Raw genomic sequence first — 17,903 nt, 5'->3', positions numbered from 1 at the left:
CTTCTTGTGACTCGTTCTGCGACTTGACGCAGTTTGGCGCAGAATTGTCATTCTACTAATGTTATTTGTCGTGCGTGCGGAAAAAAGCGCGACGACGCTACCTGTCAAGGACGTCGATCAAAACTTCTGGACTGCGTTCGGAAACTCATCCGAGTTACCCAAGTGCCTTATAGTGTTTTTTGGCAGAATTAGTGCGTACTCAGTGCACTTTAAAGCTATTGTACAAAAATCGTAAAGATGTACGTTTAATAAAAATATATTCCGTATTCATAGTCTTATTTTATATTTAAGGTTTTCTTAACTTTATCTTTCGATGCTCAATAGCCAATAAAATTCGTAGAGCACCTGAAGTGAAGCATCTCTAAATTTAAGAAAGCCTTAAATCTAAGGCCTGAATACGGAATAGAAACGAATTAAACTGTGAAATATTCAATATATTTTATTGTGCTATTTAATAAAATACACATTGGGCACTTTATTAATCGCGATATCTTACTTTTACAGGTTCTTAAGACCATGGCACACAACAAATTTAAGACAGTAAGGAAATCAATATGTTGAATTGGCTATTGCTTACGTTACGGACTCTACCGTGATTGGTCAATTCGCTATTCGATAAGAATAACACGATTTCAACTTATCAGAAATCAAATACACTAGAATATACACTTTCTGATAGGAAATCGTGTTATTTTTATCGTTATTGCTATTTCTCCGCATTGTGTAAGGCTTAAAGGGCTTCACACATGAAACGTATAAAGCTGGGTTCACATCTTAACGAAAGTCAATCAGAACTCGCAATAGTAGTAGGCGGTACATTTCGCTTGTCTGCTTCGCTTGTCTGCTTCGCTTGTCTGCTTCGCTTGTCTTTTCGCGAGTTCTGATTGGCCTCCGCTTTTCCATCAAAATGTGAACCCGGCCTAACAGAATAAGTATAACATAAGACTGCTGGACCAATGAGCATCTAGCATAATGTTGCCATGATAATTTACATGCTTATTGCTTTAGCTTATTTTTTCTCTTAGATGTTGGCAATTCCGTAACTAAACCGAGAAGTATTTAGGGTACTCCATTAACTTCAATGATTAAAATTTTCACTTTTCACTTTCCATCCTGGGGATAAAGTTTCATGATTGATACCACAAACTCATCGGCCGTCAAACTCAGCTACTGGCTTCCATTAGTTATGAGTTATGACAACCGACGATGGCGTTCAAGATTCGATTCTGTATCTTAAAACGAGGTGAAAATTACAAAAGTGAGCGAATTTACTAGAATACTAATAATTTCATTGGTCAATATCTAGTAAATTTGTTCACTTTTGTAATTTTCATCTTGTTTGAAGATACAGAATCGACTGCCAAAACACTTATCGGTTTAATTATGGAACTACCAACATCTAGGGGGGAAAAAATAAGTTAGGTTAACCCGATTCGGAATACCCTTTAAATACGTTACTGAAGCAGTGCCACGCATGCGCGTGCCAGAAAAGTGACCGTATATCCATATACCATTGTTTTCTGTCTTATGTTACTATGGAGCACTAGATTGCTCTAGAACTCTTTTTCTCGTTTTCGATAAATATCAAACGTATAACTGTCTCACTTTAAGTTCTAAAAGTGTACACCAGTTCAATTACAGAAAACAGACCTCATCACTGTTTAGTAAGTAATAGGAAAGTAAGACAATGTAAGGGTGCTTTGTTTTTGTGGCTGTTCTCCCCAATGGAAGTCGCAGTCAGAAAAAGGTGTTGAATAAGTTAATTTCGCATAAATGTTCTAAATCGACATTAGTTCTTCATAAATAGAGTTCTTCATAAATAGAGTTTCATTATTAGGAAAAGGTGAAAAAGAGTATTCCATTCATTAATACTTTCGGAGGCTGGTGGCGTTTATGCTGAGAGAAACAGCAGAGTAAGTACAACTACACAACGATAAAGGTTATTAATCCTCAATGAGAAATTCTTTAATGACGTAAAACGGTATTCAAAGCTCGATCTGTTAAACTTATTCTACAATGTACTTTTTGGCTAATTCTACAATGTGCACAGTTTATTTTCTGTTTCTTGCTGTTGTTTGTCTCTGTCTCTTGCCTTTTTGGTCAATAAGACAAGAAACAAACAGCAAGAAACCGAAAACAAAAAGCACATTGTAGAATTAACCTTAGTGTCTTGTTTCTTGCATTTTTCTATTTTTTACTACTTTTTTTTTCTTTTTATGTTTTTCATTTTTTGTTGCACGGGATAAAAGTTAACGAACTTGGAAAGAAACAATAAACACGTGGCGAGATATAAAATTGTTGGCTGTAAAAAGGGAAAAAGAGGGAAACGCTTTTGTTTCCCTCCCAAGAAACAAAAAGCACATTGTAGAATAAGCTTTAAAATTAAGCTTAAAATCATTTTATTAGCTGACTTTTTTCCAGATTCTTTTCAAGATTCAAACATGCATATCAAAATATTCGAAACTTCTTGAAATTTCTCGATGTTCCGCATCTTTCGGATACTATATTTAAAAGATATTTTAATATTTTAAATAGTATTTTTAAACATTTTACGTCTTGATTTTGAATTACCTGAACTAAAATTATCCACGAACAGACTTAAGATCTTGAATATAAAGTCGGATTGTGATTACCATTCGTAACATCTTAGCATCCTCTTTAGCGTCCTCTGCGAAAAAGGAAGTCTGCCATGATGGTTTAAAATGCGCGAAACTACAAGGAAATGATGCTAACTTAGAGTTATGTTCAGATTTAGGCTACATTCCAATATTCCGAATAGCGCTAATTGGTTGTTCAGTGACGCATTCTCTATTCCGCAGTCCTTTTCTGCACCGTGTGATTTCATCCTTAGAATGAGTATAAAGAGAATCGTAGGTTTTGTGTCTGGAAAACCATTTTTTTTGATTGTGTGACCTGCATTGTATATGCATACCTTTTTTACAAGTTACAAGGGAGCCACATAAAATGTTAAACACTGGTATTAATAAACTTTGTACACATGTAAGTTACATAAAAAGATAAATTTATAAAATGTTAATTACGGCGGAAAAACAGTTTGAAGGGAAATCATCCCTTATAACACGGATTTTAGCTTTTTTCGTTGTACCTTAAAAATTATTCGAGATATTAAAAATGTTTTATATACAAAACTTTTACAACAAAATTACTTCTGTTCATTCAATAATATATATGAAAAATAAAATTTTTTTAATTAAAAAAAAATAGTTTAATAAAAATATTGACGTAAATGAGTAGAAGTAATTTTGTTACAAAGCTTTTATATAAAACATTTATTGATATTTCGAACAATTTTCGAGATATAACAGAAAAAACTGAAAATTGTTATACTACATAAAGGGTAATTTCATCCCTTGAAACCGTGTTTTTGCCGCGACAGTCATTTTCTAAATTCATCTTTTTATATAATCTATATGTATATACAAAGTTTCATTAAAATTAGAATTTATCACTTCGTGTGCTTCTCTCAATTATTGTATTTTTTGACGTTTGAACATCAGTAATTTAGTTTCAGTCAAATTCGGCTGCAGGACCAATAAAAGAAGAAGAAAAAGAAGAAATTTTTTTTCGTTTATATTTCACGAATTTATGAAGTCTGTTAAAGAGTCAAATTTTGCAATTCCGCTCTAAAAAACATAATATTAAAATAATATGCTCCTTTTTCATGCAGATACATATATTTTCATGATATTCTATTTCGGAGAAATAATATTACGTCAGAAATTTTTCTGATTTCTTTTTTTTATGAAGCTACAAAGACGCGTACAAAGTCGGATTTTGCAAATTGATTCTTAAAAAGTTATTATAATATATTATAACTTATTATATAATACATTATTAATTATGTGCAACTGCCTTAATACATATCGGATGAAATATCAGAACGAATTTTTATTTTGTCTTTTTAAAAAAAATTGCTGTGTACAAACCTTCTTCACGTGACTTACCTGATTATGAATATCGTAATTAAAATGTTATTCATGCAGTATTTTAGCCGTAATTTCAATAGGAAGAAATTTGTCTCCGACTAAAGATCTTCATAGTCTTTTCTGTCGACTCTTAAAGAATGGTTTGTGCCGAAACTCTTAAGTCTTAAATGTTGACGCATGCATTTGCATGCACGAGACATCGTATACTTCTGATAAGGTTGAGGAGATTGTTTTACAGGCACTTGATAAGTTCGTCTTTTAGGCCTTCTTTGTGACTGAACTATACCTTTTAATTAGTAACACTTGTTCATTTAAAAAATGTAATAGATATATGTATATTTGAAGTTTAGCAAAAATGCTATAAAAAGTTTAACTCTGATGCCGGCTGCAGACCAGCACGATATTTACCGCGCACGACATGCGATATCCAATGAGCGTACATACATACAGCTTTATCGATGTTCTCATTCTAAAATCTAAAGCTATACGCTCATTATTACGCGCATGTCGAACGCGACGAACATCACATTGGTCTGCAGCCGACATTACTATTAAATGGCACAAAATGGTAGGCCTATTTCTTCTTCTTTTTTTCTCCTGGAGAGAAAAGGAAGAAAGATGAACTGATGCAAAAGTTCAGTCAAAAAGAACAGGCTTGTTGTCTCATCGGACAATTCTGTCTGACTACGGTCGAGAAGATAAACTTCAACGCAATGTTAAAACAAGGGTGGAAGGCATTAATTGCGCGAACAAGTTCGGAGAGATATCTCGAGCACGTTCATTTTTTCATCTTTTAAAATAAATAATTTTTCAAAATTTCTAAAAATTCATGAACATATTTACAATTTTTTAAAACAAATTTTTTATTTTGGAAAATAAAGGACCCCGCACAAATCTTGTGGAAATTGAATTTCGATTGAATTGCCTGAAAATTTTATATGTTGTAGATCTTGTCGTCCTAATAAAAAGTCTCAGGCATGACCCCTTGTAATGATAATTGAACCGTTTGACCTCTACGAGGCGTCATTTTTTAAAACGGGCTAATACAATATCTTTTCAACGAGCATGGTGCATTTCTACATTATTATTTGCTCTTTCTTTATTTGTAAGTAAAAAAATTACAAAAATAATATTAATTGTTTCTGACAAAAAAAGCTATAAGGATATCGAAGTCGATAACTTGATTTTTGAGATTTAAGTCAACGCTGTGTTGCTTCACGTTTAGAGCGCGGAATTTTTGGGACGATTATGGAGCGCACACGAAGAACCACTGCGCGCTTTATTTATATTGAGTAGACCGTGTGTCGGTCGAAGTATTGCTATCTCATTTCAATGAACATCCGGCTTGTACGACTACAACGAATCTTTGTACGCATCCCGAGATCATGCTTGAACTCCTGCGACCTATTCTTTTCAGAGTTACTCTTTAAATCAGTTTTTTTCACAACTACTTTTACAAATAATTTTTTTTTAGAGCTATTTTTCAACAATTATTTTCATAACTACTCATACTATTAATTCTTATCTGTTAAATATTTCTTTCTCGTAAGAAAATTATATTTTTTAAATATATATAATAATTCATTTTTCTATTGAATCTTGTAATACAATACTCACAATAATCGAAAGCATCCTGATTTATGAGAAACAGGTGAATATTATAACTTTTTACTTAAAAATATACATAGAAAGTGTAAATAATGACGTAGGAATGCACCGTACACATTGAAAATAAGAAATTGTAATATTAGTCTATTTCGAAAAATGACGCCTCGTAGAAGTCAAACGGTTCATTATAGGGAGTCGTGCCTGTGGAAACTTTTTATAAGGACGGCAAGATCTACAACATATCAAATTTTTCAAGCAATTCAACCGAAATTCAATTTCCATAAGATTTGTGCGGGATCCTTTATATATATATATATAATTTGTATAATATAAACAGTATTTGATTTAGCGAACTTGATGCTAGGTCTGTTCTTTATTTCTGCACTGGTGCACATGACCAATTACAGTCGGTTATTGGACTACAGCCACCAGGTTAAAAATGGCGAAATAGCCAATAGGAAAGTTGACGTTTTAACTCGGGTAAAAGGAGATGCGCTACTTCAGTATATCTAGAGTGATTTAGAACTTTGAGCTGCTTTTTTTTTTTTGGACTAAACCAACACAACTGTTTGTTGTTCCGCTATCTTGAAGATTCCGATTCGTCCATTTAAATTTTCTTTCTTTCGCGTTTTTCTTTCAGACAAAAACGTGTGTGCCGCCTTATAACTTTTTTTTATCTGCGTTCTTTCTATGTGTTTATCTACATATATTTTTAACTTTCTAACTTCATTACGTTGTGTTAATATGCCGCTTTTGCAGGTCAACCAGTGTCCTTTATTGTTTATTTCACGGCTTTGTGCGTGATGAATTACGTCCTCCAATCGCTAAAAATTTGATCGTTTATAACTTCGCAAGCGTGAAATTAGTAACGTGTATAATATGGCGTACTATGATGCTCATATGAATGCTGAGCAAATGCCGGGTGTTGATCGGTAAGAATAAAAAAAAACGTATATTAGATAAATGAATCTGCTTGGAAATGCATTGATGCATTGTATAGTAAAAAAAACCTTTACATTAAATATTTGTGTATATACTTGCGTAATTTGAAAGGTATCAGTAAATTATATACGTATCTCTGAAATTATAAATTTGTTTCATGTAGTATCTTTAGAACGATATTCTAATGATAATTTATATCTTGTATGTACATAGTTTTTTATATTTTACATTATTTACAGAATGGATGCCGAATATACAATATATGTGAGGAATTTGCCAATAGAGTTAAATGAGGTAAAATTATTAATTTGTTTAATTATAAATTATAATTATTGAGACGGTTCTGATTAAAATAATTTTTGAATTGGTTTTTCGTATAAATTATACATTATATATATATATGTATATACATATATATATGTATATATATATGTATATATAGATTATTATAACTTTGCAAATCAATATTGTATATCCATGAGATATCTTTATTTAACATAAATTCTAATAATTTTTAAGGATGGTATCAGAGATATTTTTAGTCAGTATGGCAAAATTAAGGAAATGTTCCATCCTCGTCGTGCCACATGGACCTATGTTACATATGGAACATATCGTGAAGCTGAACTCGCTATGCGAGAACTACACGAAAAGAAACCATTATGCCTGAAAGTAGCATTAGCAAAGGAGAATTCTAGAAGAGAAGAACATTTTGAAAAAATGAAGGTGATAGATACTGCCGATTCACCGCCACCTATTCACAATGATATAAAATAGTAAGCATAATCGATGTTGATTATTGAAATAATAATTATAGAAAAGGGTATATCTTTACATATTTAGTACGAGAGAGTAATTGGATAATTTGTAATATATATTATTTTAGTCAGAATGTGGATCATGGTCAACCAACACATACATTCCATAAGCATGTAATGCCACATATAACAGTACCATGTAGTTTTCCAAACTACGAATCTTTATCTTCGTGTTCACAAACATATGGTACCTATGAGCTCGAAGATCCTTACATGAGTACTAATAAATTGTGGACAAGGTTAAATAAATACAATTATTTATATTAAATGATTGTTTAAACTATTGTATTTTACATTTTTTTTTTCATTTCAGAGGTATAATAACTGTTACGCCAGATGGAAAAAGACATGTTTCCCTTGGACGTGGTTATACACTATATGAATATCCAGAACCGCATCCTAAAGTTGAAGAATATATTTCAAACATATATGAACAACGAAAGAATGTATGAAATTATAAATATATATATATATATATATATATACGCATACACACACACACACACACACACACACACACACACACACACACACACACACACACACACACACATATATATGTTATATGTTTAATATATACAATTAATAATCTGCTGTTAAAGAATTAATCAGTTATAATTGTTTGTTATACAGGGATTATATGAATATTCTAAAGACAAATTTAAGAATGAAGTGCAGAACTGTTCCGTTTGTTCTACAAAGACAACAAAACATTGTGAAAAATGCCGTACATATTATTGTAGCAAAGCTTGCCAATTGGAAGATTGGCCACAGCATCAGGCTGAATGCGAACGTATTCCGTAATTATATATATATATATATATACATATATATTGATATTAAACTTATATATTTATAAACTTAGATGATTATATATAATTATATATTTATAAACTTAAACTTATACACTTAAATTTATGCAATAAAATAATAAATTTTTTCATAAATGGGAAGAAGCATACAGCCATATATACAAAAAGTTTTTTGCCAAACTCGTATATTTTCAATTAAAAATGTAAATGTTTCGGCCAAGTCTTGGCCATCATCAGTACAATAAATGAATGCGAGATGTTAAATAATAGAACACTAATTAAGATGTCGAAGTATATATGAACTTTAGGAATATTTTTATATTTGAAAATTATTCTGATTCCTCGATCTTTTTGACATATGAAATTAAATCTTATTTCTTGATCACCGTATGTTAACCACGGGATTGCCAAATTCTGATAAACAAATTTATATAAGTTATTATATCTGTATGCTCCTTCCCATTTATGTTTTATGTTATTGAGCTACCTCTAATAACTATTGTTAAATAAATTTTTTACACATACAAATCTCCTTATCCATATTTTTTTATGTTAGTTTTAAAAATAGTTTTTTTTTATATATTGATATGTTTTTATTATCATCAAGTAGCATATTAAAGAAAATAAACTATATATATATATATATATATATATATATATATATATATATATATATGTTAAAAATCATATTTATTTAATTTCTTTAATTTCCATTCTGTTAATTGTAACAAATTAAAATTATACATTTTCTTAGATATATTTTATTTATACATTTTTTCACAGGGCATTAGTGGAAGAAATTAATGATATATCATCTTTGCAAATTAATCAAGATGCAAATCAAATAAAAAAGACAATCTCAAATGTTGATAAACAAATTAAATCTGGTGATGTGAAATTACGACGGCCTAATACGTTTAGTGTGATGCAAATTGAAAATTCGAATAATACGAGTGAAAATATTAATGAGCATGAAAATAATATAGAAGCTACTTATAAGTCTATCAACAATATTAAGGATAAACACATATCTGCATCTCAACGTGTTAGTAATATTAATGAATTTCAAACTAAAATGGCGGATCAACCTGTAGTAAATGCCACAAACACTAAAGAATTTTCTCAACAGCATCGATTACGCGGACATAATAATACTAACGAAAGTATTGATCAATCAAAAAAAAAAAATGGATGCTCCCCAACATCATTTAGCCGAAATCAATATAGCCGTAATTATCAAAACGATTCAAAAAAGACTAATCTTAAAGAAAGACATGATAATAATAGCAATATAAGAGATAAAACTTACAATAATGATAGAAATGATTCTCAAAGGAATAGCTTCCAAAGTGACAAAGACTCCGATTATAATGGCAGAGAAAATACTAATAGAAATGGAAGTATTTCCAGTAATAGTTCGGTGAACAACGATTTAGCTTTTTACAAAGATACACAGTTGTCAAAAACAAAATTCATAACTGTGGAAGTTATAATACCAGTAGATAATAATGAGTATTGGATATATAAATTAGAGGATACAGATGCACGTATGAACTTAATGACGAAATTACAAGATATCGCAAGAAAATCACGTAATATGCAGCCGGTCATTGGTGAGATTTATGGCGTTTTACATGAAACTGTTTGGCAAAGAGCTATGGTAACATCTCTGAATCCTACTAAGGTCCATTTTATTGACTTTGGTAATTATGAGATACTAGAAAAAAGTAGTGAGATCAAAGATATTGGTGATCTGATCAAATTTCCTAAGTTTGCTAGAAAAATTCGCTTGACGCAAGGCACAAGGGATAAATATAAAGATCTACAGCAAGGCGAGAAAATTTCTGTTAGAATGTTGACTTTAAATTCTGAGAAAACAATAATAGTAGAAGTAGAAGAAGAGCAATCTACTGCAAAAAATTTATCTTCATCTACAGAAAGTGTTTCAAACGGTACAAAGAAAAAATTATTACCGCAAAAGAAGGTACCACCAAATAAAAGTACTAATCCTTCCACGATTCAAATATCTAGCATCTTAGATGCTTTGGCTGATTTGACACAAAATAGTTCAGAGTTGCAAATTGACGGTTTTATACAATTTTTTGAATCCACGCAAAAGAATGTTTATAGCGTAACTTTGCTGCCACAAGTTTTCAGTACTGAAGTAACAATGATCTTCGAAGATATACAAGAGGAATGTTCAAAAATACAAATACCTGCAGATTACAAGTATGTATATGCATAAAATTTATAAGTATAAATTTTTTAACATTTGCTGAATATCATTAAGCGTAGATTGGAATAAATAGGGTATTTTATTTGTCTTTATTATTTATTATGATCTTACAACATTTTGTTTATTTCATGTATCTTTAACAAATGTTATACTATTATAATATTTTCTTATATATATTTGTTATTGCGACAAAATATCATCACAGCCTTACTGGTCAAATTGGTTAAGACATCTGTCATGGGGAGATCCATGTTGGTATTTTGGTTGAGATGATATTTTTCATAATAAATTCACAGCTTTTTAAGATTTTAATTATCAGATTATTTACAGCTTTTCTATGCTTGTTATTATCAGTCTTATCAAATTACTTTGAATTTAATTTGATATTACTGCTTCAATTTGATTTAAGATTGCGTTTAAAGATTGTTAATGAGATTTCAGTGCATAGTTGTAGAAATATATAAATTCACACTGAAATATTTCAGCATTAAGGGGCCGGCATTCATTCATAGTCCATTATTTCAAGATCGTCTTAACTAATATTTTATGATGTTAATAAGAATCTCTGATTGGCTTATGACATCTTAGGATTGTACTTAAGACAATCTGAAATATATACTCAACTATGAATACCGGCTTAAGATCCAATTTAAACTGATAATGCTTTTTCGTTACTTGAAGTATTTTATTTTTTAGACCAAAAGCAGAAGAATTAGTTTGCGGTTACTGGCAGGAATGCTGGTATAGAGGATATATTTCGACGTATCCCGATTCCATTTTTGCAATAGACGAGGCAAGAATTCTTCAAGTAAATGAAATTGTACCATGTCCCAAAAAATATTTGAATATTTGTGCCTTTGGAGTAATGTGCGAAATAAATCATTCTACTGTCAAATTGGAAGTAAGTATCTTTGAAGTATTTTGTCTACTGACACAAGTTATAGATACAAATACAGTTTTTTATTGTGTATTATGTTACAAGATGAACCACAATTACGAATTTACATCAATTGTAAATGAGAATAGCAACAAACAAAAAAGTCTCGAGATACAAATATATGTAAACTCTGAAGTGATACAGGCTGTACTAAAGACCTGGAAACCGACAAATTTATCAAATTTTGAGTTAAAGAATGGATCTAAGGTATAATATCACTTATTTACTACAACATAATATAACTTAAAAAAAAGTTTTTCAGAAGATAAATTCAAATATTTTAAATTATTAAATTTAAAATGCAATTAATAATGTAAAAACTAATTGTAGAATAAAAATATGTACTTCTACATGTTTTTTTTTTTTAATGTTCCTGTCCCCTTTTTATAAATAATGTGATTTATAAAAGTGATTTTTTTATTATAATTTTTTAATTTTTTAATTTTATTTTTAATTATGTTGTAGCAAATAAACGATAACATATCAATATATTTATTGCTTTATTATTGATTGAAGTTTTATTATTTCTGTGTTGACTGATTTTAGATATGTCTTACAAGTTATCGAAATCATTATTGTATGTTTGCACGCTCTTTAGAAGAAGTGGATGTAGAATATTATAATAATGTTATGCAATCTGTTGCGCAATATGCACAAACAGGTAAAATCAGTGAATAATATAATGAGATAAATTGACAATTATATAAAGAATTGCAAATTATTTTATTCACTTGCAGCACCATACCTAACCGAACCTCCATCTGATAAAGAAGTAGTGATTGCGCCATTCGAAGAAGATGGTAACAATTACCGTGCAATGGTACTTAAGACACAGAACAATAAAGCTCAGATAGTATATATTGATTTCGGTAACCTAACTGAAATTGACATAAAAGATCTTAAAGTCATGCCATATCATTCACAGGTACTGATGTGCATATTAAGACAATAAAAAAAACATTCAGTTTATAAAACTGAAATATATTTGCAAAAAATTTGTATTTAGTATTATTAAACGTTAAAATCCACTTTGACCAAAAATAGAATTATTTAATTTCAATTTCAATTTATTTGTACATTAATTACAAAATAAATAACATAGCGATTATAGAGTTTGATGGGAAAAATTAAGAGTATAAGTGCACAAAATGGTAAGGCATCAACAAAATCTGCTGCTCTAACACTTATCAGAAAAGAGAGAATTAACATTTGTTTGATACAAAAATGCAAAAGCGAAACATAAAATTAACGATATAAAAGTTGGATTAAAGAATATAAAACGCAACATAACATAATGCAACATAGATTTAAGATATAATATGAAAATTCATTATTTTTATTAATTAAAAAAATACATGTTATTTTGAATATCAAAGTCTATATGCTTGTTATAGCAACAAAGTTGTGCGGTAAAAGTAATCTTAAAAGATGTACCTCGTGATGTACCCATGAATCAAGAAGTTGACATGTATCTTCGCCATATATCAGGCACAGAAGTGCCTCTAATATGTACATTTGAGGGTTTATCCAAGGATGGAGTTCGTTTGACGATTGCTGATACGGGAGAATGTGTTAATGATAAAATCAATCAGCTATTAATCCCAGGATGGAAACAAGCAAATAATAATGGTAATTAATCACAAATTATATTTTTAGAAAATAACGTAATATTTGTTTCTCATCACAATTTATACACAGAATTTCAATACATTATGTTGCTACTTAATTATCTTTCAATAGTAATTCCCTTAATGTAAGGAACCCTTAAAAATTTTAACATGTAAGATAATTTTTATTCACTAAAAAATTCATCGATGTATTACATTTTTCTTTGTACTTCAAGTACATCGATCATTTTATATGTGTATATATACATACATACATGCATACATACATACATATATACATACATACATACATACATACATACATACATACATACATACATACATACATACATACATACATACATACACACACACGCGCGCGCGCGCGCGCATATATATATATATATTAGGTGTTGGAATTAATTCGTAGCGTTTTTAATGAAAGAATGTTATTTATTTCACATGAGCATTAAAAAATACATTAATGAAAGTACTTCCCATCACTTGTAAAACGCTACGAATTAATTCCAACACCTAATATATTGCCATATATTCGTAATATATGTACATTTTATGTTTTATAAAGAATTGCAAATTTAGAATTTTTTACAGATAACACATGCTATATGTTCAATGACATCAAACTAGCAAGTTTAGGACATGTGGGTGATACAGTGAATGCATTGGTAGTATATGTAGCGAAGGAGGATGTAACGTCATATATGATTGGTCCTGAAGATTTTGAATTAATGACTCATATCTTCGAAGTGATGCCGGCAATGGTAAATGATGTGTTATTACGAAGTATTTATTATCATACAACAATGTATAATTTTATTTTATTGTAGTTGAAAGAGTATTGTGAAAAAATGGAGTATTATATTCCAAGAACGCAAGAATTATGTTTGGCATTGTATGACGGGATTTGGTATCGGGCAGTTTGTCTCAATCCTAAAGAATCGCATAGGACAGCTCAAATTTTTTTTATTGATTATGGGAATATAGAGTTAGTAGAGCATAAGGATATAAGATTAATGCCCAAAGACTTCATTTTACCTCGAGCATTTGCTAATATGTGTAATCTTGTCAGTGAGTATCAAAGTTGTTAATAAAGGTGGAATTATGTTATTCGATTTCTTGAATGACAAGCATGCATATAGACATGCTTGTTCTGATGTATGTTACAATTCGTTCATATATTAAGCGCTGATATACATTATACTTTAATAATATTTTTGCGTAAATTTTTTATAATTTCTAAATTAATAAAGAGCTTTTATAAGTGTTTTCGAGCTTCGCGTCAATTACTTTATAGTTTATTTCCTTGTAAGCACAATCAAAAGAAATAATTGCTGAAGAAATAATTTCATAGTTATTTGTCAAATGTCAAACTATATGCATTAAAGCAAGCATAACAACATACATGTATGTTTATTATTTAAGAAATTGAACATCGTATCATTCCATCTTAACTTAAAGATAATTCTTTTATTCAAACTTCTATCTATTGTGTTACAGATTTAGGACCAGTCGACCATAATGGACAGTATTCAGAAGCGGTACAGAAAAAATTAAAGGAATTAATAACGGAAAATTCATTCATCAAAATTAAAATTGTCGAATATTCTGAAGATGGTTATTATAAAATCGAAGTACCAGAAGTTCGTGCCATGCTAATTAAACACGGTCTCGTGTAGTCTTCTAAATTAAAAATTTTAATTTACTATATTTGATAGATTATGTATTTGATAGATTATGTGAATCTTGTGTAGAATTAAGATAATTTTTGATCTTAAGGATTTGACTGCATTGCCATTTATGTATTTTAAACAGTGGGCATAATTACGTATTTGATTATTATTTTTAACTTACTTTTTATTTGATGTTTCAGTCTACTGTTATCATATTTTGTTTTTCGAGGATCAGTTTTATTTCTATGTTTATTTTATATTTGCGAAGACGCTTTTTTGCTATGAATATTTAAGTTTAAAATTGTCTTTTATAAGAAGAGACTATATTTTTCTTAATAAAAAAATAATCGAAATATATTATTCTCTCATAGTATTGTTTTTTCCTATATATTTATTAATTTTAATAATTTTTTAGAATTATTTTTTCTTGAGTACTTCTTTGAGCCACTTTTATGTATTTTAAATAAAAGATTATATTATTACATATCGCATATTATGATATAAATGATATATATAATATATATTATTTTTTTATGTATGTACAAATAATTGGGCGTTTTATGTATATACAACATCATTGGGCGAGTTCTAGCCGGCAAAGCGGCATGCTTATCAGGTGATTGAATATGATTGGTTGGACCTATAAATAACAACCAATTATGTTCATTTACTTGATGAGCAGCTAGTCTGCTTTGTCAACTTACGCGCTCATTGATTTTTACCTATGAATCCAACCAATCATGTTTAATTGTTCGATGGGCAGTACCTACTCATCTAATTGTTTCGTATAAATAAAAGAATTTTAAGGAAATATTGGATTATTCGTAAGATTGAAGTAGCTGGTCATAAGTGAAACGATAGAATATGTAAATTGCTGCGTATTCACAGTCATGGTGTTTTCTTCCATAGTTTCACAATACACAGCATGACAATGGATTGCAATAGATGACGGAATCTTAACCTTTTTCTTTTTTTTTTTACGATAACCTAACCTCTCTCTAGATATCGGCTGACCGAGCGCTGACTGATCGCTTTAACTCAAATGACATATCTCGCGCGAAAGTCCTGCTGTTCATCAAGTAAAAGGCTTCCAATTAAAAAGCGAGAGTAATAAACAATGAACGTACAAACGAGACACCCTTACGAGGGTTTGCTACACAAATATACGAATGCCATGAAGGGCTGGCAATACCGTTGGTTTATTTTGAGTCCAGAGACCGGCGAGTTGCATTACTTTCTCAGCGAATCTGAGAAGAATCAAAGGCCACGGTGTTCAATTTATCTAGCAGGAGCTGTAATAGCCCCCAGTGACGAAGATTCTAACACATTCACCGTCAATTCTGCTACTGGTATATATCTGATTAAATCAAATCATTACTGATTGTTTTTCTTATAATAAATATGGATATTTGATTTAATCTGATTATTAAGTTTTCAATATCTTTTCAGGTGACATGATCAAACTACGAGCCACAGATGCACGAGCACGCCAGGAATGGGTCGATAAGTTACGAGCAGTCACAGAAATGTATACTAGAGCGATAGCCAGCAGCCATCCTCCATTGCCACCACGAGAACATTCTGGAAATTCGAGTAGGAATCCTGTCGTTAAGCTGGAAGTATTGGATGCCTTTGCCAATTGCCAGGAACAATTGAGAAAGGTGGAGAAGCACAATCTTGCCCTAGCACAATCTATTGAAAACTCGGATTTACATCTGGACTCTGATCTCTTAGTTCTCAAAGCTATGGCGCATACCACTTTGCATACACTGAGCCAATGTCTTAACATATTATATCAGTAGGAAGTTAATCATCTATTTTTATGCTTATCAATATTGAGATTTTTATACTCGTGAATATGTAAGATTATCTTCTCCGTCATGCAACATTCATACTATTTTATTTTAAACAATTATGTACTTATCTATAATTAAAGCTAGCTTTAGACGTAAACAATTAAAAATGAGATTGATACCTCTTGATATTGTATCTATTTTTTAATAATTGATTGTTATAAATAATTGATTTTAAATAATTAGTTAATTTTTATAAAATAAGATTTTTTATATATTGTAAATGGAATGTTAATGATTAGTAGGCCTTTATACTATTTTCAATCATAGAAGAATACAGTTTTTTTTATTTATCCCATTGGAAATAAAAACCCATTTTTATTTATTCCATTGGAAAAAAAAGGTACATCATTTCATTGAATTTTAATAGTAGATTCTTTGAATGATGTTGATCATATTACATTATGTAATACAGGAATTTTTTCTTATTGAATATTTTTTATGTTAAAATTTTTCTACACTTGATCTTCCAATCATATCATGATTTATATAACATGAATACATTTTTATCTACAATGCATATTAAATCAATTGTTTTGTTTGCCATTTTAATCTAGGCCTGCTAATGACAGTCTCGGTATGTTCTTCCAATGTAACAATACCATGTAATTGAGAATTTAAGATACATATTACGTATTAATTGTATTAAAACGTTGTACAAAGAATTATGTTTTTTTTATGTCACAGTTAAAGTGTTAATTTTAGTAAATGTATACCTTGACTACAGTAAGAAGTGTATACATTTTAAGGCCGGTTGTTTCACCTTTTGGCAAATTTTACCTGTGAGGTAAATCTGATAATCCACGCATGTGACTAGGTAATCTTGCTACTTACCCAATAGGTAAAATTTACCAAAAGATGAAACAACCTGTCCTTATTGAGTTAACGCTTTGGCTGTAACACCCGTCATATATATGTGTATATATATGCGCGCGCGCGCGTGTGTGTATGTGTGTGTATGTATGTATATATACTATACATATATATTAAGCAGAATAATACATTCCCTTATACTTCTATTTACTTCAAATGAAAACTGATACAAAATATATTATTAATATGTTATTTGTTTCTGCGTTATAACAATGTAAACGTTGCGTTAACGTTTACATTAATACGTTTAATTTTTGCCATTGTAAAGTATTAAGAATCTTAATTAATTAAAGTATTACTCCATTTTCATATTATAAAGACTGTTAAGTATGTATATATTATATAAATTACAATATAATGTATGGCTGTACAAAATGCAATTTTCATTGAAAATATTTCCGAAACATTGATGTATATTAGAATAAAAAAAGAAAACGATGTGCGTCTCATCGTAATATGACGTAAGATTCAATGTCAAGAATGTGTAAATGGGTGAAGGTAAACATGTACGTGACTTTTCTCTTTCGCTAAGAGATCAGACGCGACTCAGTGCTTCCACAACAGTACTGCTCTTGCTCA

At 30.0% G+C, this 17,903-nt stretch overlaps 2 protein-coding genes across 12 annotated transcripts; both read left to right on the top strand.

Annotated features, from left to right (window-relative positions):
- The first annotated feature begins 66 nt into the window (after positions 1 to 66).
- On the top strand, positions 67 to 14,951 carry vret (vreteno). Of its 10 annotated transcripts, none has more exons than XM_087406332.1 (17): positions 67 to 239; positions 505 to 540; positions 6,315 to 6,487; positions 6,737 to 6,791; positions 7,017 to 7,273; positions 7,384 to 7,554; positions 7,629 to 7,761; positions 7,949 to 8,115; positions 8,911 to 10,356; positions 11,060 to 11,264; positions 11,346 to 11,507; positions 11,847 to 11,961; positions 12,038 to 12,225; positions 12,695 to 12,929; positions 13,520 to 13,689; positions 13,756 to 13,996; positions 14,426 to 14,951. In XM_087406332.1, exons 3-17 carry the CDS (start codon positions 6,435 to 6,437, stop codon positions 14,602 to 14,604), a joined length of 3,777 nt encoding a protein of 1,258 aa, XP_087262458.1. In that variant the 5' UTR covers positions 67 to 239; positions 505 to 540; positions 6,315 to 6,434; the 3' UTR covers positions 14,605 to 14,951. The 10 variants fall into 10 exon arrangements, with proteins under 10 accessions (XP_087262458.1, XP_087262462.1, XP_087262461.1 ...); XM_087406329.1 differs by lacking the exons at positions 67 to 239; positions 505 to 540 and adding exons at positions 1,470 to 1,664; positions 1,838 to 1,913; XM_087406328.1 differs by lacking the exons at positions 67 to 239; positions 505 to 540 and adding exons at positions 1,470 to 1,747; positions 1,838 to 1,913.
- Positions 14,952 to 15,098: 147 nt separating this feature from the next.
- LOC105153548 (oxysterol-binding protein-related protein 11) lies at positions 15,099 to 17,759 on the top strand. 2 transcript variants are annotated; one of them, XM_011068456.2, is made up of 2 exons: positions 15,099 to 15,947; positions 16,048 to 17,759. In XM_011068456.2, exons 1-2 carry the CDS (start codon positions 15,716 to 15,718, stop codon positions 16,398 to 16,400), a joined length of 585 nt encoding a protein of 194 aa, XP_011066758.1. In that variant the 5' UTR covers positions 15,099 to 15,715; the 3' UTR covers positions 16,401 to 17,759. The 2 variants fall into 2 exon arrangements, with proteins under 2 accessions (XP_011066758.1, XP_011066757.1); XM_011068455.2 differs by having other exon boundaries at positions 16,030 to 17,759.
- Positions 17,760 to 17,903: the final 144 nt, after the last annotated feature.

Source organism: Acromyrmex echinatior, chromosome 5 (genome assembly GCF_024713525.1).
Source record: "Acromyrmex echinatior isolate Ae372 chromosome 5, ASM2471352v2, whole genome shotgun sequence".
Taxonomy (NCBI): Eukaryota; Metazoa; Arthropoda; class Insecta; order Hymenoptera; family Formicidae; genus Acromyrmex; species Acromyrmex echinatior.
Note: the sequence above shows the minus strand (reverse complement) of the source record. Positions and strands in the feature narration are given on the sequence as shown.